The 23,674-nt window shown below is 47.1% G+C and overlaps 1 protein-coding gene across 1 annotated transcript in view; it reads right to left on the bottom strand.

Moving 5' to 3' along the window:
- CCL22 (C-C motif chemokine ligand 22) overlaps window positions 1-23,379 on the bottom strand; it is a 29,265-nt gene extending 5,886 nt beyond the window's left edge. Inside the window, exon 1 of the mRNA XM_086946427.1 lies at window positions 23,013-23,379. Within this exon, the coding sequence (XP_086802553.1) occupies window positions 23,013-23,085 (73 nt within the window). The 5' untranslated portion in view covers window positions 23,086-23,379. The remainder of the gene's footprint in view (window positions 1-23,012) is intronic.
- Window positions 23,380-23,674: the final 295 nt, after the last annotated feature.

Raw genomic sequence — 23,674 nt, 5'->3', positions numbered from 1 at the left:
TGTGTTCCTGGCATCCATTCATTTTCTCATCTACCTTTTTAGAGCATTGCCCCATCGCAGTGCCACACCCTGCTTGGTGTGCTTAACTCGAACTACAAGCAAAGTTAGTTTACAGTCCATCCAATTCCGCTAACTCTGTACCCTTTTTCACTAACTCTGTACTCCGTCACTTCCACATAATGTGTGTGCTATTCTCTTACTCTTCCACCCTTTGAGCCTAGGCACCTTATATTTTTTTTCTCATTGTGCACTCCTTCCTTGGATGCACCATGATTTCCCCCAATTTCCTTTACACCTGTCTTCAAGATACCTCTACTACCTGATGGCTCGTCCCCTCATGTCATTTCTTGTGCTTCCAATCCTGAGACCATGCTGTCTCTTGTTCTCGTCTCCCACGGTCCAATGCTGATTTAAGATATTATTATTTTTTCCATTCAGCAATTGTGTAAATACTGTAACCTGGCCCTGATGATGGCCTGAATTTTATATAGGCCGAAACGCCTTTCACTTTGCAGCGCAACTCAAGACACCACTCTTACGGTCCTAAAGAAACTGTTTTCTGTCCATTAATGTACGGGTACCAATAAGAGTTCATTGTATATAGTTCTATTTTTTGCGCTGTCTCCCGCTGTTCATATTTCTTCACTTGTCACTTGCACCGTTTACCTTCTCACGAGCACTTGTGCTCAGTTTTGTACAGGTTACATGAAATTTAATGTAACATAGTGCTTTTGTTTTGATCCTTCAAACAAATATATCAAAAAAGTTTTCTTGCATTTATTGTTTCCTTGTCTCCATTGGTTTTCCCTTCTCTATCTTTCCCTCGTCCTTGCAACATGTTTTGTGCTTATTTCCTTTTCTAACTGTCAACTAAATAATGTATGTTACATAATGTCCTGGGATGATGCAGGCCAGTATGTGTGTGTTGGTATCAGTGATCTGTACTGACATGTCATGGGGATGCTGCAGTGGGGCCTGCAGGCCAGGGTGTGAGTTCCTGGCAGGGCTGTGTGTGGGTATCAGTACTGGCATGTCATGGGGATACTGTAGGCCAGGATGTGAGTCCCTGGCAGGGCTGTGTGTGGGTATCAGTACTGGCATGTCATGGGGATACTGTAGGCCAGGATGTGAGTCCCTGGCAGGGCTGTGTGTGGGTATCAGTACTGGCATGTCATGGGGATACTGTAGGCCAGGATGTGAGTGGTCTGCTTAATTCAGACACTCTGTTCATCACCACCCCCTTTTCTGAATCATTTTTGTCCACCATAAGCGTGGAAGGGTATACTCAGATGTGAGTCCCTAGCTCATTGCACCATCAGGATTCAAGCAAGCCGGGCCGAAGACGGCTGAAATGCCAGAAACCGGTCCCCGGTAGCTTGTTTCCTTCCCAGTATAAGAATTGGCTTGGTAGTTTGGTCTGCCCTGTTCCCATGATGCACTGGGCCAGGGTCAGACTAATTTGCATATAGCCAAGTTCTGAGCTGGGATGGTGCAGTGAGCTAAAAAACGGTGATGGATCAAGCCCTGATCCTTGGACTGGGTAAGAGTGGTCTGCTTAATTCAGACACTCTGTTCATCACCATCCCCTTTTCTGAATCATTTTTGTCCACCATAAGCGTGGAAGGGTATACTCAGATGAGAGTCCCTAGCTCATTGCACCATCAGGATTCAAGCAAGCCGGGCCGAAGACGGCTGAAATGCCAGAAACCGGTCCCCGGTAGCTTGTTTCCTTCCCAGTATAAGAATTGGCTTGGTAGTTTGGTCTGCCCTGTTCCATGATGCACTGGGCCAGGGTCAGACTAATTTGCATATAGCCAAGTTCTGAGCTGGGATGGTGCAGTGAGCTAAAAAACGGTGATGGATCAAGCCCTGATCCTTGGACTGGGTAAGAGTGGTCTGCTTAATTCAGACACTCTGTTCATCACCACCCCCTTTTCTGAATCAGATGTGAGTCCCTGGCAGGGCTGTGTGTGGGTATCAGTACTGGCATGTCATGGGGATGCTGTAGGCCAGGATGTGAGTCCCTGGCAGGGCAGTGTGTGGGTATCAGTACTGGCATTTCATGGGGACACTGTAGGCCGGGCTGTGTGTGGGTATCAGTACTGGCATGTCATGGGGATACTGTAGGCCAGGATGTGAGTCCCTGGCAGGGCTGTGTGTGGGTATCAGTACTGGCATGTCATGGGGATACTGAAGGCCAGGATGTGAGTTCCTGGCAGGGCTGTGTGTGGGTATCAGTACTGGCATGTCGTAAGGATTCTGCAGACCAAGATGTAAGGGTGCTGCAGGGATGTATGTGGAGTATCAGTGTGCGCCAGAGACGTTTTAAATCATGGGCAAAGGCAGGGCTCGAGTCGGGGTACCACGCGGGTGGACGGCGTCCCCCCACTTATTTTACCGGGAGCTCGATAACTGAAGCAAATGGAGCCACACATTCACTCTTTGGCCTCTCTGGGGCGAGATCGTCTCTCACTCAGAACGCTGCTCACGCGCTGGCTTCTCTGATGCACTCACATCTAAGGGGTGAGCGAGGGGAGGCAATGAGTCTGATGGTGCAAGCCACCTGTCGTGACGTCACTTCCTGCTGTGACCTCAGCGTCCCCCCACTTCTTCTTTTAGGACTTGTGCCCTGGGCAAAGGTGCCAATTGCCCAGGGCCCCCACCTTCCAAAAAGCCCCCTCGGAAATTGAACTTTCTCTCTAGATCACCTCTGTGTATTTCTCTATCTTAACCCTTCACGTACATTTCAATATTGGTAGGCAGCATATGACTTGAATTGGCAAAAAAAGGGTAATACAATTCAAAGTTGTTGCAAACATGGCCCCAAAATATTTCTTGCCCGGGCTCACAAAATCCTCCCTGGCACTGCTGTATCACTGGGGCCGGTAGCAGGCCCGGTTCTAGAGTGCAGGATATGCCCCCCCAAATTAAATAGCCCATGGCTCACCGAAGCCCCATTCACAGGTAGAAAACAATCCTTTGTTCTTGTACTTCCTGCACACAATAACACTGGACTGCAGCCTTGCAATCAAAGCCTAACGGTGCAGCCTTCGTGTGTAATGCAAATGCGCTGGGCTACAATAAGTGCCTGGGGGTAGGGAAGAGGTCACAGGGGATGATTGCTGTTACTGCATAAGTGTTAATAGGGGTATCGAGATAACAAGCTCCTGGGACACAGTCATTGAGAAATGAAAACAGTTTCATGGCAGAAACCGCGTAAAGGATTTTGCCATTTCAAGAAGGGTAAGTGAAAATGTGCACTCGAGGATACTTATCTTAGTAGTGGTTTACTTTATTTTCTGCTGTAATGCTATTCCTAATTGATGGCCGGGACCACTGGAATTATGCGGCCGGGGAAAACCAAATTATGCTGCAGGATATACTAAAATATGTGGCAAGAAATGGAAAATTATACTACGTAATACGGCGCAATTGTGATTGTTTTACTTCATTATTTTTACATTATTATACGTTACCACTGTCTTTGCAAAGCTTACACCTTGTCAGTACCAGTTTAATACTAAAATACAGCATTAGGCAACTGATTCAAATTCAAATTCAAATTATCTTTATTCGGTTTTCCATTATTTTTGAAATACCATAAAAGTTCATAAAATACATCAATTTCATATTCATATATAAAAATCCATTAAAAGCATAAAAAATCGCATTTTGAGTCACAGATATTAAAAGACTGTTTTTTTGTCAGTGTTCATCTAGATGTAAAACAATTTAAACCGCTTGTTACAGATTGGTACGATGTCTGATACAGAACTTAAGAAAGTGGACTATAGATTTTGTCATAAGTTCGTTTTCCAGGAACTGTAAAGCCAGATAAGCTGGGCGACACTGACGCAACCTCAGGACCTTCAAAAGTGGTAGTAACCAGCGCCTGCGTGGTGAAACGTAAAATTTACAAAAAAGAGTACATGAATAGTGGATTGTAAAGAAATAAAATCACAGGGACAGGGGGAAAGATTAGTAGACCAATCATTTTGGGAAGGAAAGGAAATCATACGGTGGAACACATTAAACCTAAAACGGGTCAACAAAGATTTACCATATTGATTTATTTTGAATTGCAGATATGGTTGAATGGTGGGAACCAACTGTATTAGCAAACATTGTTGTACTGAGGATTTCCCTATTTCGTTTAACAGACACATTTGGGACAAGTGTGACAAACATGCTGTTTTTAAATCTTTTTTTGAAAGGTCCAATACCGATGGAGGGTCGTCAAAGAATCTTGCAAGTCCAATATCAGTGAGGAATGATTTTACATAAACCAACCATCTAATTTTCCCCATATTGTCAAGTTTCATACAGTCTTGGACAATTGTTCTTGTGAGGTGACATTGTTCCGTTGCCCAGATCCTTCGCCACAACATAACTGGTTGGATTTTAATAATGTCCGAAATATAGTCCACCCCAGTTCAAGGTGACAACCATATGTTGTAGTACTTTTTGGGACAGCCAGCAAGAACTGTAAAAATGAGTTTTCAATTTTTTGGAGCTGATCTACGTTCGCCCCACCCCATACCCCTGCTCCATGGATCGCAATGCTAAGACATTTTGCATTATAAATTTTGAGCATTTCAGTCGGGGGTCTCTAGCCCAACCGCAGTGCAAAAGCCTTCAGCGCACCAACGGCCCTTAAAAAAGCCAATTTACGGGAATTGACAGCTTCTCTCCATTTGAAATCCTCGTCAATTAAAATCCCTAGATATGGATATGTTTCAGTTCTTTCAAGGGGGGATTTGTCCACATAAATGTTCTTGTTTTTTTTTTACTCTTTATACCAGCATGCATCACGTATGTCTTTTTTATGTTTACTCTGAGATTCAAGCTGGCCATAAACGAGCAGTACTTGTTCAAAACCCGTTGGAGCTGGACTGGGGTTCTTGCCAGGATCACCGCGTCGTCAGCGTATAGTAAAGCTGGTATCTGCAGACGACCGGCTACTGGGAGATCTTCTGCGCCCTCAAGCATGGTAGCCTCTAGCCCGTTAGTATACAGGGTAAATAAGAAAGGGGCCAGCACACACCCTTGTCTGACCCCCTTCTCTATCAGGAAGCTATCGGTCAATTGGCCTCCAGTCCCAAACCTCACTCTTCCCGTTGCCCCTGAATATAGTTCACGGAGAAAGTTGACTATTGGGGGGTCAATCCCCATTTGGAGCATGATTGTCCATAACCTAGAGTGGACAACACAGTCGAACGCCGCTGTTAAGTCCACATATACCATGTGTAGAGAAGTGCCTTTTGCCTCTACATACTTTCCGTCCAGTAGTGTCAGATTTAGGGCCTGGTCCACCGTACTCAATCCTGCACTAAACCCGTATTGCAGGTCAGAGATTGCCTCGTGATCATTCGTCCACTCCTGGAGACGGTCGAGAAGAATGCGCCCAGCCATCTTCCCGAGCGAATCCAGGAGTGAAATGGGACGATAGCAGGCAGGACTGTCTCTGTCTCCCTTCTTAAAGATGGGAACCAGTATTGAGGAAGACCAAGAATCGATCAAGCCAACCTCTTTGGTCGCATTCAGTACGTTAGTGAGTAACGGGGACCACAAGTCTGGATTATATTTAAAAAGGTCGACAGGGACTGAGTCCGGTCCTGGTGCCTTTCCGGCTTTAGCAGTTTTTATTGCCTTCTCTATCTCGTTTAGTGTAAAGTGGAGGGCTAGTGGATATTTCACTGGAGTCAAAGATTCTGAATGTTCTGAATCAGGGACTTCTTTCCCGCTAAAAACCTCAGAGAAGTGTTGCACCCATTCTCCTGCATCGATAACGACGTCTAGAGATGGTGCATCTACTTTATTTGTTAAGAAAGGAGATTTAACTATCTGCCAAAAGGCTGCGCTATCCTTTAAGATACTACTTTTCTGTAGTTGGGCCCATACGTTTGCTTGCAACTCCTTTTTTCTGATTTGCAATGCAAGCACATAGGCCTTCCTTAGTTTTATGATCTCCTCTCTGTCTCTGTCTACTTTGGCTAAAGCCTTCTTTAAGTTGGTATAAGCTTTCGTACATTCTGTACTAAACCATCCCTTTCTAGTGCTCTTATTCTGCTTACAGTCCCTGGTTAGTTCTTTTCTAATGATTTCGACAATGTCACTATAGTTGGCCAAGGGTGTACAGACAAAATATCGACTCCAAAATATCGACTGGACATAATATCGAGTTTTAAATATAGACTGGACAAAATATCGACTGGACATAATATCGACTACAAAAATATCGTTTTTCAGGTAAGTGAAGTAATATCGACTGTATAAAATATAGATAGCAAAAATATCGAATTTTTAATAATATATAATATTTTATAGTGTATTTTTATGTAATAATATGTGTGAAAAGTGTGTCTTAATGTTATAAAATATTTTATTAAATGAATTTTGTTTTTATAATAATTGCGTAATGTAATTCTGTAGCAGGTTGTGGGTTTATAGGGGAATAGGGTGGGAAGTAATTTAATAATAATTAATTAATTAATATATGTTTGTTAATATTTTTAATTAATAATTAATTGATAATTAATTAATATTAATTAGTTAATTAATTAATATAATTTTGAACATATTTTGTATTAGTAATTAATTGGTAATTAATTAATTGTAATTAGTTAATTACATTAATTAGAGTAAATTTTTAATATATATATTTTTGTGTTATTTTTAAGTAATTAATTTGGAAAAAATAATATTAATTATTAAAATAATTACAGCTAATGTGCTAATATATTTACTTTATTGTTATTGTTAATTAATAATTAATTGGCAATTAAATAATATTGATACATTTTGGGTAAAGGAGCATTTTTAGGGTTCAGGGTCAGTTTTCAGTTTTAGGGTAAAGGGGTATTTTTGGGGTTCAGGGTCAGTTTTCAGTTTTTGGGTAAAGGGGCATTTTTAGGGTTCAGGGTCAGTTTTCAGTTTTAGGGTAAAGGGGTATTTTTAGGGTTCAGGGTCAGTTTTCAGTTCATGGGTAAAGGGGTATTTTTAGGGTTCAGGGTCAGTTTTCAGTTCATGGGTAAAGGGCTATTTTTAGGGTTCAGGGTCAGTTTTCAGTTCTTGGGTAAAGGGGTATTTTTAGGGTTCAGGGTCAGTTTTCAATTTTTGGGTAAAGGGGCATTTTTAGGGTTCAGGGTCAGTTTTCAGTTTTTGGGTAAAGGGGCATTTTTAGGGTTCAGGGTCAGTTTTCAGTTTTTGGGTAAAGGGGTATTTTTAGGGTTCAGGGTCAGTTTTAGGTTTTGGGGTAAAGGGGTATTTTTAGGGTTCAGGGTCAACAAATAAGATTGTAAAAAATTATTTTTATTATTTTCATTTATTATTTAATTATTATAATTTAATTTAAGTATTTTTAAGTATATTTTAGTAATTAAAATTTAATATTAATTTAATTTAACACTGTTTTTAATAAAGTCGATATTTTTTACATCTATATTATTGTTAACGATATTTTGTACTCGATATTTTTGTACTTACCTGTTTGTAGATACAAACTCGATATTTTGACTGTCGATATTTTGTCCACGATATTTTGGCAAGTCGATATTTTGTCCCTCGATATTATTTCAGTGATCCTTGGCCAAGATCTCAGTTGAGGTTAAAGAGGGATCTAGACATCTTTCTATTGCGTTTCTACTTGATTTTACTATTTTAGTAGTTACGGCTTCCTGATCTAATTTGCCCCATTTTAATGTATAGCCATTTAGCCTGTCCAATATTAATGTCTGTTGATGTAACAGGCTTAACTGGGCCATATCTCCTCTATTCTGTAAATTTGGTTCCTGGAGTGTCATGGTCATGGGGAGTGGTCACTAAGTGCGTTATTAAGTACTTCAAAGGTCTTGATACTTGAAGCTTTATTGGTGGACATTAAAACATAGTCTCTGAGGCTTTTAAGGCCCCTCCCATGAAAGGTTGGCATGAATTCTATTACAGGTGTTTTTAATTTATTAGCAAACCCCATATCTAATTCGGCCATCGTCATCTGCATGTTATTACCCTCAGGTGTATGTGTAAAGTGGGGTAAACAGTTTCTATCTTCGTCAATAATCCCACAGTTAGGGGTATCGCTCTTGTTACATAGATGCAGATTAAAGTCTCCCCCCCCCCAAACTACTGTGTGGGATTCCTATTTTATTGCAAGATCGTGTACCAAGTGAGAAATCTCACTTAAAACCCTAATTAACTCAGGTGGAGAAAAGTTGTTATAAAAATTAATGATCGTATAGACCACTTGTCTACTTCTGCGATAAATAATAAGCTGATAACTTTGCTCTAGTTTTAAGGGGATTATTTCGGAACAGGGCCAAAGATTTGAAACATATGTTACTAGCCCTCCCTTACTCCTACCTGCATTAGATCTTACAGCTGCGGAAAAATATGTTTTGTAGCCCAGGAGATGAATAGGGTCGTTAAGCCAAGTTTCCTGTAGGCAAATTAGATTACTTGAGTTTGCCAAATAAAGGAAACTATTTTCAAGGTGTTTGGAGGCTAACCCCACCACGTTCCAAAATAGTAACCTTAATTGGGAGTAAGTACTTGTGGGGATTGATGCCCCACACTGAGTGCTATTTTTTTCAGGGTACCTTAACTGCACTTCACCTTTCGATTTTAGAGAGCTTCCCAATACTTCTAGGTTGTTTTCTATGGGGAGAACTGAAAGGTGATTATTCGATGTTTGCGAAGGGCCTTCCACTGCTCAGCAACAGGTGCCGATACATTTTTAGGAACTTTTGATCCATTAGAACAATTTATACTGTTAACATCTCCAAATTATGCAGCAGGTGGTGGATTACGTGCCAAATGTGGCACATCCGTACTCATGTGGAATACCCTCCAGTCGCACCATTGCATTATTCCAGTGGCCCTGCTTATCGCACTATATTAAGTAAAAGAAACATTAACACTGGCAAAGTTTTGATTCTGCTTAAATGAAAACACTTGTCAAGTTTCACTGATAAAATACGGATAAAAAAGAATGGGAAGCAGCAGTGCATGGGTCTATTATGTAAAGGAAAGCACTGGCAACAATTCCATGGCAGCCCTGCCGAGAGCTGCGGCTGTCCGGCCGCTCAGTCTCCCGAGGGTCCCGCAGAAGGCAGAGCGCCCTGACGGAATTAGAAGGAACTTGAAGAACAAACGCGCCATTTTGGGGACAGAAATGGATTATAGTGGGGGGCACTGGAATTACGCATTCCTGCAGCCGCAGCATTTTATGCCTAATATGGATTTATCACATTTGCCACATAATCCTTCGTCTTCTGCATAATTTGGAGAGTTTACCAAAAGGCCATTTTAACCGGATGAAAAGTTGCTAAAAATGCGATCACAAGTTGCTGCACAGTGGCAGGCCCCTCACAAAGGTTCACTCACCACATTTCAGCTGCTTTCTGCTGTACTTGTGTTTTAAATTGTTACTAATGAGGCAAAACCTTTTTCCAGACAGTGTTAATGTGTACAACATAATAAAGTAATACTGCCTCACGTTAAGCTACAAAATGTAGTCAACCCTGCCGCATAACTTGGTACTTCCCTGCTGCTAATGCTCCTCAGTCTTAAACTGATAGGAGAGAAGAGAGTGAGAGTGAGGGGGAGAGGGGGGAAGGTGGAGAGAGGGGCGGAAGAGGCATAAGGAGGAGGCTGAGGCAGAAGGGAGGAGAGTGAGAAAAAAGGAGGGCAGAGAGAGGGAGAGAATGAGGAAGACAGAAGAAGGGTGCGAGGCGAGCGAGGGACAGAGAAAAGGAGGAAAAGAGAATGGCGAGGAGGAGAGAGAAGGGAGAGGAGTAGAGAAAGGTGAGTTGGAGAGAGAAGGGAGAGGTAGAGAGAAGAAGAGAGAAGGGTGAGGTGGAGAGAGAAGGAAAGCTTGGACATAGAGGGGTGAGGTGGGGCAAGCGTAAGTTGACACACAGAGAAAGGATGGCGAGTCCAGGAGAAAGAGAGAAACTAGAATACGGTGGAGAGAGGAGAGTGAGTGAAGTGGAGAAAGAGAAGGCACAGCGCGTACACAGGTGGATGAGGTGCAACACTGTAAGGAAGTCGAGGATGCGCACGACAGCAAGGCGAAGTGGAGAGAAAGGAGGGTGAAGTTAGAAGAGGGGAAGGGGAGACAGAGAGAAAGGGTGGTGAGATGGAGGGAGCAGGGAAGATGAAGCCCGTAGGCTTAAACCATTACAAATATACAGTCTACACCAGTAGAGAGAAGCCAGCAGGCATATGGTATGGTATGGTATGGTTTGTATGGGATGGTATGGTTGGTATGGTAGATGTAGTGTCTATTAACGCTCTAGTTTTCCTCACGTACACGCACCCATGCACCCGCAGGCCAGGCGTGGCCTGCGGCGTACAATAAAAGGAGGGCGCGCGCTCGAGCACGTCACTTCCAACAGTGACCCTGTGTCGGTGCATCCTTCGCTGCTGAGGCGCTGCCAACCCCCGCGCAAGGGTGCCAAGTCACTGAGGCCACTGGTGGCCCCAAAAGGTCAGGGTAGAACACTGGCGACGAGAGTGGGATCATCACGTGGCGCCCGAGGCCTACAATCACGACGACAACGCTGAGGTGAGCTACGCGACATCGCAGGGTTTGCGCAAGGGAGGATAGCAGTCAGGAGAGACTCACTAACGACCCCGGGGTACCACCACCATGGCGGATGAAGACGCACCGGTGCCGGTTATCAACATCCCTTTCCAGCATGCCGCGACAGGGGTGCTACCACCATTTAGCGAGGCGGCAGACCCGTCTACGGCTTCCCCGAGATGGAAAATATGGCTGGAAAGGTTGGAAAATTATTTCATCGTCACGAGGGAAACAGATAAAGCGGTGAAGCGGTCGCTTCTACTACACTACGCAGGCGATGAAATATTCAGACTGTTCAAACACCTGCCCAATACAGGAGACGATTATGACGCAGCGGTCGCCGCTCTGAACGGCCATTTTGACCCCCAACTGAACGTAGATTTCGAGGTCTTCAAACTGGGTCAAGCGCGTCAAAGGGAAGGTGAGACGATGGACCAATTCCATGCCCGTGTCAGGGAGCTGGCCAGCTCCACCGATGAAGACCAACCAAAGGCCATAAGACGGCAGATCATCCAGGGATGCCGGGACAAAACGCTGAGAGGGGCGATCCTACGCAAGCCAGGCATAACGCTAGAAGACATCTTGATCCTTGCTAGATCTCATGAACGCTCGAGCGTCAGGGCCTCAGCCATGGAACAGGCACTACACCAACCACAGGTCAAAGCAGAGGCCATCAAGGTAGAGCGGGCGGATGCAGTACGACCCCAGCCACGGGGACCACCGCAAAGAGAATATCGGAGAGACCCACCGCGAACGCGATGTGGGTATTGTGGACATGAACCTCACGGAGCCAAAGACTGCCCGGCTCAAGGAAAGACCTGCGCGAACTGCGGGATACCAAATCATTTTGCCTCAGTGTGCCGCAAAAGAAATACGTCAAAACCATTCCGGAGGTCACGGGCGCCCACAAAAGCTGTCCGCCAACTGTCATTGGACGAAGCAACACCAGCCAGGGCAGAGAAACACTTACCCACAGTGTACGACGACTCAGAGTCGGAGGATGAGGAGGCGTACATCGTTTCGTTCGCACGAGAGCTCAAACAGCGACGACGGCCACAGCCCACGTGCATTGTACAAATGGCGGGAAATGAAGTTAAGGCCTTAATTGACACGGGCGCTACCGTAAATGTGATGGGTCTGCAACAATTCAACAAGCTACGCCCACGACCCGAAATAATGCCATCCAAGACCAGGATTTTTGCTTATGGAGCGGACACTCCCCTACCCTTAAAAGGAAAAATAACAATACCAGTTCAGGCCGATGAGGCACAGGTAATGGCAACGATCCACATCATCAACCGAGAGGCTGATACCTTGATCAGCAGTCACACAGCAGAGGACTTGAAGCTCATTGCTTTCGCTAACCGGATAAGATCACACCAGGTGGATGAACTTTTGGCGCGGTTTCCTGAACTGTTTAAGGGCCTAGGCTGCATCAAATGCGAGCCTGTCAAGCTGCACATAGATAAATCAGTCATCCCCACCGCCTTGCGGCACGGCCGAATACCCTTCCATCTACGCCCGTTAGTGGAAAAAGAACTGGAGAAACTGGAAACTCTAGGGGTCATCGAGAAAGTCACGGGGCCCACCCCATGGGTGTCTCCCATGGTGATCGTCGAGAAACCTAAGCAACCAGGCGCTATCCGTCTGTGCATCGACATGCGGCTACCAAACGCCGCCATCCGGAGAGAGAGACATCTGACTCCAACCATGGATGACATCGTCGCTGACGTAAATGGGTCGAAGTGGTTCTCGAAGATAGATCTAAACGCCGGATACCATCAACTGCCCTTAGCGGAGGAGAGTCGCTTCATTACCACCTTTAGCACCCACCTGGGGCTCCGGCGCTATAAACGGCTGAATTTCGGCATTTCGTCAGCGGCGGAGGTGTTCCAAAACACCATCCGTGAACTCCTCTCAGGATTACCGGGAGTCATCAATGTCAGCGATGACATCCTGATACATTCGGCCACAGCATCAGAACACCACAAGCACCTGAGAGATGTCCTAAAGAGACTCAGCATCCACGGAGCAACGCTCCACAAAGAGAAATGCCAATTCTTTCAGCCCTCGATAGAGTTCTTTGGCTACGTGTTCAATCAGGAGGGCATTCAGATTGATCCAAAGAAATCCAAGGCTATCAAAGACGCCCTCGCGCCAAAGTCCCAGACGGAGGTGAGAAGCTTCCTTGGTATGGCTACATACTGTGGCCGGTTCATACCGGGTTTGGCCACCAGGAGTGAACCGCTGCGAGCGCTAACGAAGACGGAGGTCCCGTGGCAGTGGGGCCCGAGGGAAGAAGAGGCCTTCCGGGGGATCAAAGAGGCGCTTTTGGAAAAGGCCACTCTGTCCTACTTCGACCCCAAGAAGCGTACGGAGGTGATTGTGGACGCCAGCCCGGTGGGGCTCGGCGCGGTCCTGACCCAAGAACATGAGCCCAGCCAGTGGACGGCGCTAGCGTTTGCCAGCAAGGCCCTAACCCCGACGGAGACTAGATATGCCCAAATCGAGAGGGAGGCTCTTGCTATCAAGTGGGCCTGCGGCCACTTCCACCTCTACTTACAAGGACACCCGTTTGTAATGGTCACAGACCACCAACCACTAGTGTCCCTTTTCAAAGGAACCGCTCCACACCCCCCACCTCGCATTGAACGGTGGGTGATACAACTACAGTCCTACGAGATGGAAGTCACCTATCGCCCGGGAGCCAAGAATCCCGCGGACTATCTGTCACGCCACCCCTCTCCACAAGAACATGAATCAATGGAGGATGACCGTGAGGAGTACGCTCAGTGGGTAGCCCTTGCGTCATGCCCGAACAGCATGACCATAGATGAAATAAAAGAAACCGCGGCAGACGATAATGTGTACCGGAGGACGATTCAGGGTACAGGATGGATCGTAGACAGAGTACCTGCGCCCGCCCACGTCCTGGGGCGTGGAAGACAAAGAATCACTCACAAGATTCTGGCGGATCCGGCACGAGTTGAGTGCCACGGAAGACGGAGTGCTATTGAGGGGCTCACGACTGGTCATACCCCACAGCCTGAGACACCGGGCGATACAATTGGCCCACGGAGGACATCAAGGCTCGACGAAAATGAAGGCGGGCATGAGAGAAAAGGTCTGGTTTCCAGACTTGGAGACGAGAGTGGAAGAATACGTACGAGGGTGCATGGCCTGTCAGCTGACAAGTGACCTGGAGAGACCCGTGCCCATAATCACAGAAGAGGCCTGCACCTCCCCTTGGACCAAAATCAGTATAGACTTCGGAAGTTTTCCGGGAGAGGGACATACACTGGTAGCCATTGACTCCTACTCTAAGTATCCAGTAGTGGAGAGAGTTATCTCCACGGCACTTGCTCATGTGGGACCGGCGCTAGAAAAGATCTTCTCCATGTTCGGTTACCCGTCGGAAATCCGAAGCGACAATGGGCCGCCGTTCCAAGGGGCAGAATTCGCCACGTTCCTTACGACCAGGGGAATTCAACACCGCCGCATTACCCCTCAGTGGCCACAAGCAAACGGAGACGTGGAGAGGTTTATGCGGACTCTCAATAAAGTATTCCGAATCGCTCTGGTGGAACAAGCTGATCCCGAGCAAAGACTACACGAATTCCTGAGGGAATATAGAGGCACACCCCACTGCGCTACACAAAGGAGCCCATGGACCCTGATGTTCCAAGGACCACGGAGAGACCTCCTCCCAACTGCGCCAGGATGGGCGCCACCCCCGGCCGACATGGAAGAGGCCCAGTCACGGAGGCGACAAGAGAACCAACGTGCCAGTACGTACAGGAGGGCCCAGGCGAGGAGCCTCAGCCCGGGGACCCGAGTGATCATTTGTAACCGACGTCCTGGTGGGAAGTTCCAAACCCGATACGAACCAGGCCCGTGGACCGTCACGCCTACCAAAGGTACCATGGTCACAGCCAAAAGAGGAGGAGAGGAAGTATCACGAAACACCTCGAGGTTCAAGGCGCTCCCGCAGGAGTCCAGTCAGCAACCGGAAGCGGCAGGAGAGGAAATCCGACCCAACGGAATGGCGACGACCGGCGAAGAAAACGTCAATGTCCCAGAATGTCAAGCTGAAGAACGTGACTCCGCGGCAGCGCCCCAAACACCGGCGGCTGCAACCAGAGACACTCACCGGACTAATGAAGGTGGTAGGGGCAACGCCCAAAAATACAATCTGAGGCCTAACCCCCCACCGAGCCGGATGCTGAAAGACTATGCCTGCCGGCTGATGTCCTGAGCCCAACACCAAGGGACACGCAAGTACCCAGGCATTCTCATCTCACATGTTGTAAGACTGAATCTGTTTTTCTCGTTATCTGTTTGAAAAAAAAAAAACAATTGCAAGTTGGAGAGGGATGTAGTTGTAATGTTGGGATACGTTCTAGTAGCTGGGTGTGGGCGGAGCTAGGGGGCCAGAGGAAGGGGAGGAGTGGACGCAGGAAAGGGACAGTTAGAGTAGGGACGAAGAATGAATAAGACATGATTAATAAAGGCTCCTGCATGATACTATAGTGTCTGTGTCATTTGTAGCAGGCCGACACGACAGCTGGCGACGAGGGTGGGATCTCGCGCTCTTGCTGTTGCGCGGATCCCTAGGAGCCAAGTGACCGTCCCGTGAGGCACATGTGCAAAGTCGCCGTCGCGACGTGTACCCAGAGGGAAGACCGCCGCCGGAACCAGAGCGGGCAGTCTCGCTGTCTATGTGCTGTTGCTCCGTAGTCGGAAGCTACGTGGAGCGTGAATGCAAAGCGCTGGCGAGCGCTGAAAGGAAGTGCTCACCCTGACGTGAATGCACAGCACTGCCAAGCGCTGAAAGAAGGTGCTCACCCCTGATGCGTGACATTAAACGCAGCAAGTAAAGCTGAAGACGTCGGGAGCCCACCCCAGTCCTACCGGTGCTGCAGAGTTTTTCCTGCTGAGAGCTGGAACCCGGGAGGAGATTGCGAGGTCCTGCGTGGTGCGCGATTACCGGGTGAGTGCCCGATCACAAGTGAAAGTGAAGGAAAGCCGAAATCTCGTGAAGCATGAGAGTTTGACAGGGGCGGCCATTTTAAAGTCAGGCGGATCCTCCAATCCCCTGTCAAGAAATCCAGAGCGGCCATCTTGAGGTCAGGCAAGCAGAGTTTTGGCAACAAGCATTGGCAAACATAAGGAACAAGCCTTGGCAAGGGCAAAGAAACAAGCATTGGTAAATATTAGCCAACAAGCATTGGCAGATGTAAAGGAGCAAAGTTGACAAACATAAAGAAGCAAACAAAAACAACAAGCATCGGCAAACGTAAAGAAAGACAACACATCAGCAGATAAAATAAGCACAAGCAAATACAAGAGACGGACAGAGGTAACAGCAAAGACAAACAAGCACCTGCAATGTAAGAGATGAGACAAATAAACAAGCATGAGCAAATGCAAGAAGCAGTCTAAGAAAACAAGCACAAGCGAAGACAACTACAAGAGAGAAACAAGCACAGGCAACTGCAACAGAAGGCTGAGCAACAAGCAGTGGCAGATACAAAAGTCACAGTAACACAACAAGCACTGGCCAGTGCAAAGAGCTACGGTAAATAAACATTGGCAAGTGTGAATCCACAGCAGCCTAACAAGCATTGGCAAATGCAAGAAACGAAGGCAACAGCAAACACAAGCCGTGACCAATACAAAACCTGAACCAAAACAAGCTAAGACAAGAGACGACACAAATACACAAGCACAAGCAAATGCAAGAAGTGCAACAAAACGAGCATAAGCAACTGCAAGATACGAGAAAAGATAACGGTAAACACAAACAAGCACTAATACAAGTGACCAGAAGGGGAATGAACAAAAGTGACCGCTAACAACGAGCTCTGGCAAAGGCAAGGCTGGCAGTGCACCAAGCTCAAGCAAGTACCAGAAACAAGCGAAGATCGCACTGAATATAAACCAGCACGAGCACCAGCAACATGAAGTGAAAGGAACAAAAGTACCAATAAACACAACAAGCACTGGCAAGTGCAAGAGATAAACTGAAAACAAGCACAAGCAAGCACATGCTTCAAGTATAAACAAGCCCGAGCAGATGCAAGCCTCGACAGAAACAAGCACAAGTTCACACAAGTCTTGGATGAACCAACACAAGCAAATGCAAATCCAGAACGCTACAAGCATGAGCGAATACAGATCCTAGACGTAACAAACGTGAGCAAAGGCAAGTACCGAAGCAAACTTTCAGCACCACGCGAAGATAAATGGTCAACATTAAGAAGAGCTAAGAAAACAAATGGTCCAGAAACATGAGTAAACAAATACCAAGGAAGCCTTTCCTCATCATTGAAACCACTGGATGACCTGTGCTAGGCTGAAGAGAAACGCAAGAACGAGATGTCAGTGGCGTCACGTATCATCGCGGAATAGCTCCAGATTAACTGCAGCTAGCAGGCCACCCTAACGAAAATTGGAAGTTGCTGAGCCACGCATCACGTATGGAGTCGCCTGAGTGGTGGCCGGACAGAATACAGTAGTCACCCAGAAGTGACAAACCTTTCCAAAATCAAAGGAGACGATAAGACACAGGATCTCGGCCGAAGGTGGTCAGCAAATAAGACGGGAAGCAAAGTGAACAATCCTGCGACGGTAGCAGACGGAAACTTTCCTCCCTCATGGCGGTGGTCACAGCAACCCATCGGTCCAATCCCTGCATTGAAGTACCACCCCCAGTGACACAGACTGACAGTCCGAGTTTGGGCCCCAAATGGAACCGGTGGCTGGAATCATTGGACGATTTCCTCGACGCAATCGGTGAACGAAGAGATAGAAAATGTCTGATACTACTCCTCCAGCTGGTAGGTCATGAGGGCCGACGTTTAGTCAGAACATTCCCTGAAAAGGACACAGAGACCTATGAGAGACTCCAAAAGAAGCTACATACCCATTTCCATACACCAGTAGACGTGGATCATGCTCGCCTCGCCTTCACCACAGCACGGCAGGAACCAGGAGAACCATTGCCAAAATTCATCGCCCGGTTGCAACGCTTGGTACCCGACTGCTACTTCAATACCTTTACAAATGAAGAAGCCGTTCGGCTTCAGATAATCGAAGGCTGTTCAAATGCAGACACGAAGCGCAAGATTCTTCAGGGACAGTGGTCGCTAAGGAGAATCATCAGAGGGGCCGAGGTTGGAGTGCGGGTCGAAGTAAAAGACGTATCAAACAAAACCAGAAAAGGGGAGGGTGAAGGCAGATCAGAGCCAAGACAAAAGAAAAGACAAAGCGTCATGAAATACTCAGAGTCAACAACACGAAAGACCAGGATGAACCAGGATTGCGATAGCGGCACTGATACAACCTTAAGGAGTTATTCAACCTCAAGGAGTCAGTCAACAGATGGTGCAAACGGTTCTGAAGCAGATGAAGTGTCAAGTGGGTCAGATCGCACCAATGGACCAGATGACAGTCTGTCCAACAAACGCGCACGAAAGGCAGAACCTAGAAGACTGAACCAATCAAGTCAACACTGGAAATCGGTACCCGACCATACACAAGCATCTCACCGTTCGAGAGACGAGTCCGAGGACACGTCAAACAGGAGAACACACCACAATGTAACACAGATGTCAGCACACCACACAAGTGTGAAGAGGAAGTGAACCGCATAAGATGGACTGATTCATCCAGACAACGAAAAGGGGAAGACAAACGCGTGCATGACACTCAAAATAATGAAGAAACGGAGAGGAGGTCATTATCATCATGCAAGAGAGACAGAAATGAAATACCTTGGGATCAAACTCAAGACATGAGTACGTGGTTATCGAACAATCTCTCCAGTGAATTGACAACGAAGACACCTCGAGAGAGATACCCGGAGAAACACCTCAAAGACAACTCTGGCGTGCAAAGCAACTCGTCACGGACTACCCAGTTCCGAAGTCCACTCAGTAAGACATTCTCAAAGGAACGTTCTCAAAGGGAATTGACAGAGAACTCCTCTGATTCAGAAAGCATGTCGGTCCGATCCTTCGAGTCGACAGAGTTGTGGTCCCAACAACGGCCACGGCGTCAATCACCCGAACACACCAGAGAACCAAGGGACATTCTTCCCGTCAAGAGCGACACGTCTCACACCAATGTCCATGCACACTCAATCACTCCACCAGACAACCTGTCATGTCAGTCACAGGAGCATCAAGACACAAATACTACACCGTCACCCCGGATAGGGGTAGCGAGGTTGACTCGAAGGTCCTACAAAAGGAACACAGATATAGTGGCCATTAGCACCCCGATAGAAACGGACCAACCAGTCGATCTGCAAAGGAAGCCAGACGTGTCAATAGAGACAGGTCATCATCGGATGAGAACGAAACATACAAATACCCAGCCGGTCCCAGGGTTCACCTATTCCAGGCGCGAGCGGGAGTGGGTGAGACAACCAGAGACAGCAAATCAGTTTCCAAGCCATACCAAGATGATCTCCGCAGTTCTTACCCTACCGTCTGGTATCCTGGACTCGGAACAGGAAGACAGTGTTGTTCTCGACCGGACAAGACAAAAGGAAGTAAAAATACATGCAGGCGCTCGAAAGAGAACCAGAACAACATCCCCTCAGAAAAGAGGTTGAGCGTCACTGGAACAAGAGTCACAAAGGAGAACAGACTGCCGATATCAAGCTGGGCTCTCCACAGACACCTCAGACACTGAAGCTGAGTGGATCACTCAGAAGTTGAGTGAAAGCCACCATGAATCTGAGCATATTCACATCACACAAGAATTCGTGCAAGTGCCAAGATGCACTCTTGTAATAAAGGATGCTCTCGTCGAGGAGACAGAAGGCCACACAACGCAAGCTGAGATGCATCTCCATAGCTCAAGCAAACAGCCTGCGGACTTGTATGGCTGATCTAGGAACTCCAAATATGTTGGACGCTAAGTTCATTTAGTTAACAAGGGGGGAGATGTAATGTTGGGATACGTTCCAGTAGCTGGGTGTGGGCGGAGCTAGGGGGCCAGAGGAAGGGGAGGAGTGGACGCAGGAAAGGGACAGTTAGAGTAGGGACGAAGAATGAATAAGACATGATTAATAAAGGCTCCTGCACGATACTATAGTGTCCGTGTCATTTGTAGCAGTCTATTAACGCTCTAGTTTTCCTCACGTACACGCACCCATGCACCCGCAGGCCAGGCGTGGCCTGCGGCGTACAATAAAAGGAGGGCGTGCGCTCGAGCACGTCACTTCCGACAGTGACCCTGTGTCGGTGCATCCTTCGCTGCTGCGGCGCTGCCAACCCCCGCGCAAGGGCGCCAAGTCACTGAGGCCACTGGTGGCCCCAAAAGGTCAGGGTAGAACAGTATGGTATGGTTTGTATGGGATGGTATGGTTGGTATGGTATGGTTGGTATGTTATGGTATGGTGTATGGTATGGAGCTCACATCCGTTCAAGGTGTCCAGCCTGCCTAGAGCCAGCTATCTCCTGGGAGACTCTGGACAACTCCATATATGTTTATACCCCCACCCGGGCCATGCTTCTTCAATGCCCTCCCAGATTCCACATCCTGGTACCGGGCCTAGCTGGTGGCCCAGGATGTGAGTGCGCTGCTTAATGCCAGGGGTTGTACAGAACGAGGGCGTGATTGAACCGTAGGGCTGGCTGTGTGCGTTTTTAAAGATCGGATGCAACAGTAGAGGGCGCTGCAGGCCAAGGTATGAGGGCTCTGGCAGGGCTATCCGTTTGTAATAGCAGGGCGAGCTGCAGGCTCGGCTCGGCGCACTGGGGGAGCTGGGGTTAAGGACTTGAACCTCAGGGAGCTGCAGGCCAGGGTGTGAGTGGACTGGCGCATCTGTGTAGTTGAAAGTGTAAATGAGCACTGGAATGGCGGGATGCTACGCCACGGCTGAGTTAGGAAGCACTGCAGAATGTGTTGAGCTGAGCTCGTGCTGCTCATTAATTGACCGCAGGCCTCAGTGAACACTGCATGAACTGGAGGTCGCAGTATTAATGGCAATACTATAGCGCAGTGGGTTCAGCTCCAGTCGTACGCTTCAATCTCAGAGAGAACGCACAGTGGATTTATGCACCTGCTGTGCAGGTCACAGGCTCTGGTCTAAAATAGCTCAGCTTGTGAATACACCTGCTGCAGAGATTTTGGTGGGATATGTAGGTTCTAGTCCAAGTAAGGTGACAGAGGGTTAATTCACCTGCCGTGAAGCTCTGTAAAAATGCTCAGTGGGTTTCTGCAACTGCGCAGAGATCCTGATAGTATTAACTTGCAGGTCCCAGATCAAATTCTGATTTAAGAAAGTGCAACTTGTGAACACACCCCAGTTGGACAGCTTACATAGTTAGTTCACCTGCTGCATGCAGCTGTGTGTAACCAGCTGCATGCAGCAGGTGTGTGTGATATGCTAACACACGTTAGCGTATCAGCAGCTTCACATCAGCCGTTCATCCTTCTAGGGTTGGCAGGAGGGAAATAGCGACATATATTCGAACATGACCTGAACACATCCAAATTTCAGAGCTTTATTTAAAAAAAAACAGCCTTTTTCCCCAGCATTTATTTATTTGTAGAAACAGTTGTTGTGGGCTAATGGTACATAAACGGGTATATGAGTCCCTATGGCTCCAGAAAGCATTACAAAATGAAGAAGCCTAAAGGCCATAGTGCAAAAACAATCCAAAAAACACTCGTTGTTTTTAAAAGTCATACCCAAAATGGACTTCTCAACATTCTCATGTGGAGAGGAAAGAGCCTGTTGGCATTTAACCAACTCTCTATCCCACTGTCTCTCTTCCCAATGGCAAAATATGTCTCTCAAAAAGTAGAAAAAGATATTTGGGCGACAAAAAGCTTCGGCCATATGGTGACGCGGTCTGTCAAATTTAGAGATGAGCACATAAACAGTGACCGCCATCCAAGCCATTCATATAGATTCTAACCCCCACATGCATCAATCTAGGATTTTGCATTTCTTAAATAGCGAAAATTAAGGAATCGCTATTTAGGAAATGCAAAATGCTATGCATCATTTTTTTCGGTATTTCTTTGTGATTCGGTAAAAATCACATTTTTTACCGAATCCCAAAGAAATACCGAATTCTTAAGTTAATTTTTGCAATTTCCATTGATTCCTATGGGCCAAAAGGCCCATAGGAGTCAATGCAAATTGCGAGTGGCACTTAGAAAATTTCATGGGTGCAGGGGGGGGGGTCCAAAGGACCCCCCCATGCACCCCTGAAATGTATTTTTCGCATCATGTTGCACACACACATGTCCTAAGGACATGTGTGTCCGTAACATGAATGTTGAAAAAAAAACATTTAAAGCATTTTAAACACTTTTTCCAAATTTACCGAGTGGTTCAACCACTCGGTAAATTTGGAACCCTAAGTGCGAATTTTCACTTGTCAAAAGTGATGATGCATTGCTTTTAAGAAGTCGCACATCTGCGACTTCTTAAAAGCACCCGCAATTTTAGAACTCGCAACAATGTTGCGAATTCTAAAATTGCTTCATGCATCCCAAAAAGCACTTTTGCATTCGCAAACGGCCGATTTTAAGGAATCGCACCGTTTGCGAATGAAAAAGTGCTTGATGCATGTGGGGGTAAGAGCTGGAATATTCCGAAATGTCACACTTGTAGGGGTTTGATGGTTAGTAGTTGTGTAGGTACTGTCATTGGCAGTGTTGGCAAGGGCAACTGGTGGTGCATACCACAGTGGCCTCGCGGTAAGGGCCCTAGCACTTTTTTTTTTTACAATTTAAGCACTAACGTCCCTCTTCCTACCCTCTCCCTCTCGTTTTCGCACACACTCTCTCTCCCCCTCCCCTTCTCTCTGCCCCATCTATGTTTCTCTCTCTCAGAAACACATGCACTCGTTCCCTCACTGTCTTCCTGTGTCTCTGTTTCTCTTGCCCCTCCCTACGTTGCTCATGACGTAGCTCTTCCTATATTCCTTTTCATTTTCCAGAAGGAATTTTAGAAGCTCAGGGGGATGCTCGCCTTTTACCCACTTCAAAGTTCGTGTGCCTGGCACTTACTGTCACTTGGATTACTGGGTCTTCTCTGATTATCTTTGTTTTCGGTGCACACACGGAGCACTTCCTACCCCTGTGTCTAGGTTAGCTGTGTAGGTGCTCACGTCTTAGTTCCCTCCTTCGTCGGCAGGCTTCCAGGCGCTGCGACCCCAGACAAGAGCACCTCTCCGGTCACTTACGCAAAGAGTTTCCCACATAGGAGCACAATAAACACTGCACTCTGTCAAGCACCCGCTCCACTACGGTGTAGCTACCCATCCGAAAATGCACTTTGGCGCCCCACTGGGGGTAAGAAGCGCTATATAAACGCTCCAATAGAACACATCGGCAGAGCATGGGCTGTGCATGTCCATCCTCTCGCGCCCAAGATATACTGAAAGGCCCAAGCACTCACCTGCCGTGATTGACAGGACGGAGGCCGCGAGGACAAGGACGAGCACGAGCGCCGTCTGCAGACTGGCCGCCATCTTCAGACAGGTTTCCTCGGCTTCGAACTCCCGGAAAGAAGTGAAGTGAAATCTAGCGGACGCCCTCAGGTATTTATCAGATAGTGCCTTGGGTGGGAGTCCTTTGGCCCCCACCCCTTTGCACACTTCCCAGTAGGCGTTCCCGCCTGATTAAGGAAGGAAGTATTCCTGCCGGTCTGAGGAAACACTTCTCAAGAAGCGGAACCTCTGATTTCTAACGAAAACAGAGCACATTGCACAGAACAGCACAACGCTGCTGATTTATGCTTACAAGGAAGCTCAACTGTTTATTGTAATGAATGTCCTTCCAAACTGCACTCCCTCTGCCTGACCCCTCCCTTGCTGCCTTCATGTTATCGACCTAACCCAAATCCGTTGGCTGTGGGACAGGCGAGAAGTGAATAATACTCTGGGGTGTATTCACTCAAACTCACACGATGCACGGGGGCGTAGCTTGGTCAATAAGATTGGGGGGGGGCTTCATATTTCCCAACAATCACGCTGGCACATAATGTCAAAATACATTATACGACCAGCAGGCCGCATGAGAGTGAGAGGCGCATACCGGGCAGCGGAAAGGGAGAGGAAT

Source organism: Lissotriton vulgaris, chromosome 12 (assembly GCF_964263255.1).
Source record: "Lissotriton vulgaris chromosome 12, aLisVul1.2, whole genome shotgun sequence".
Taxonomy (NCBI): Eukaryota; Metazoa; Chordata; class Amphibia; order Caudata; family Salamandridae; genus Lissotriton; species Lissotriton vulgaris.
The sequence above is the reverse complement of the archived record's forward strand: the minus strand, read 5'-3'. Positions and strand labels throughout refer to the sequence as shown.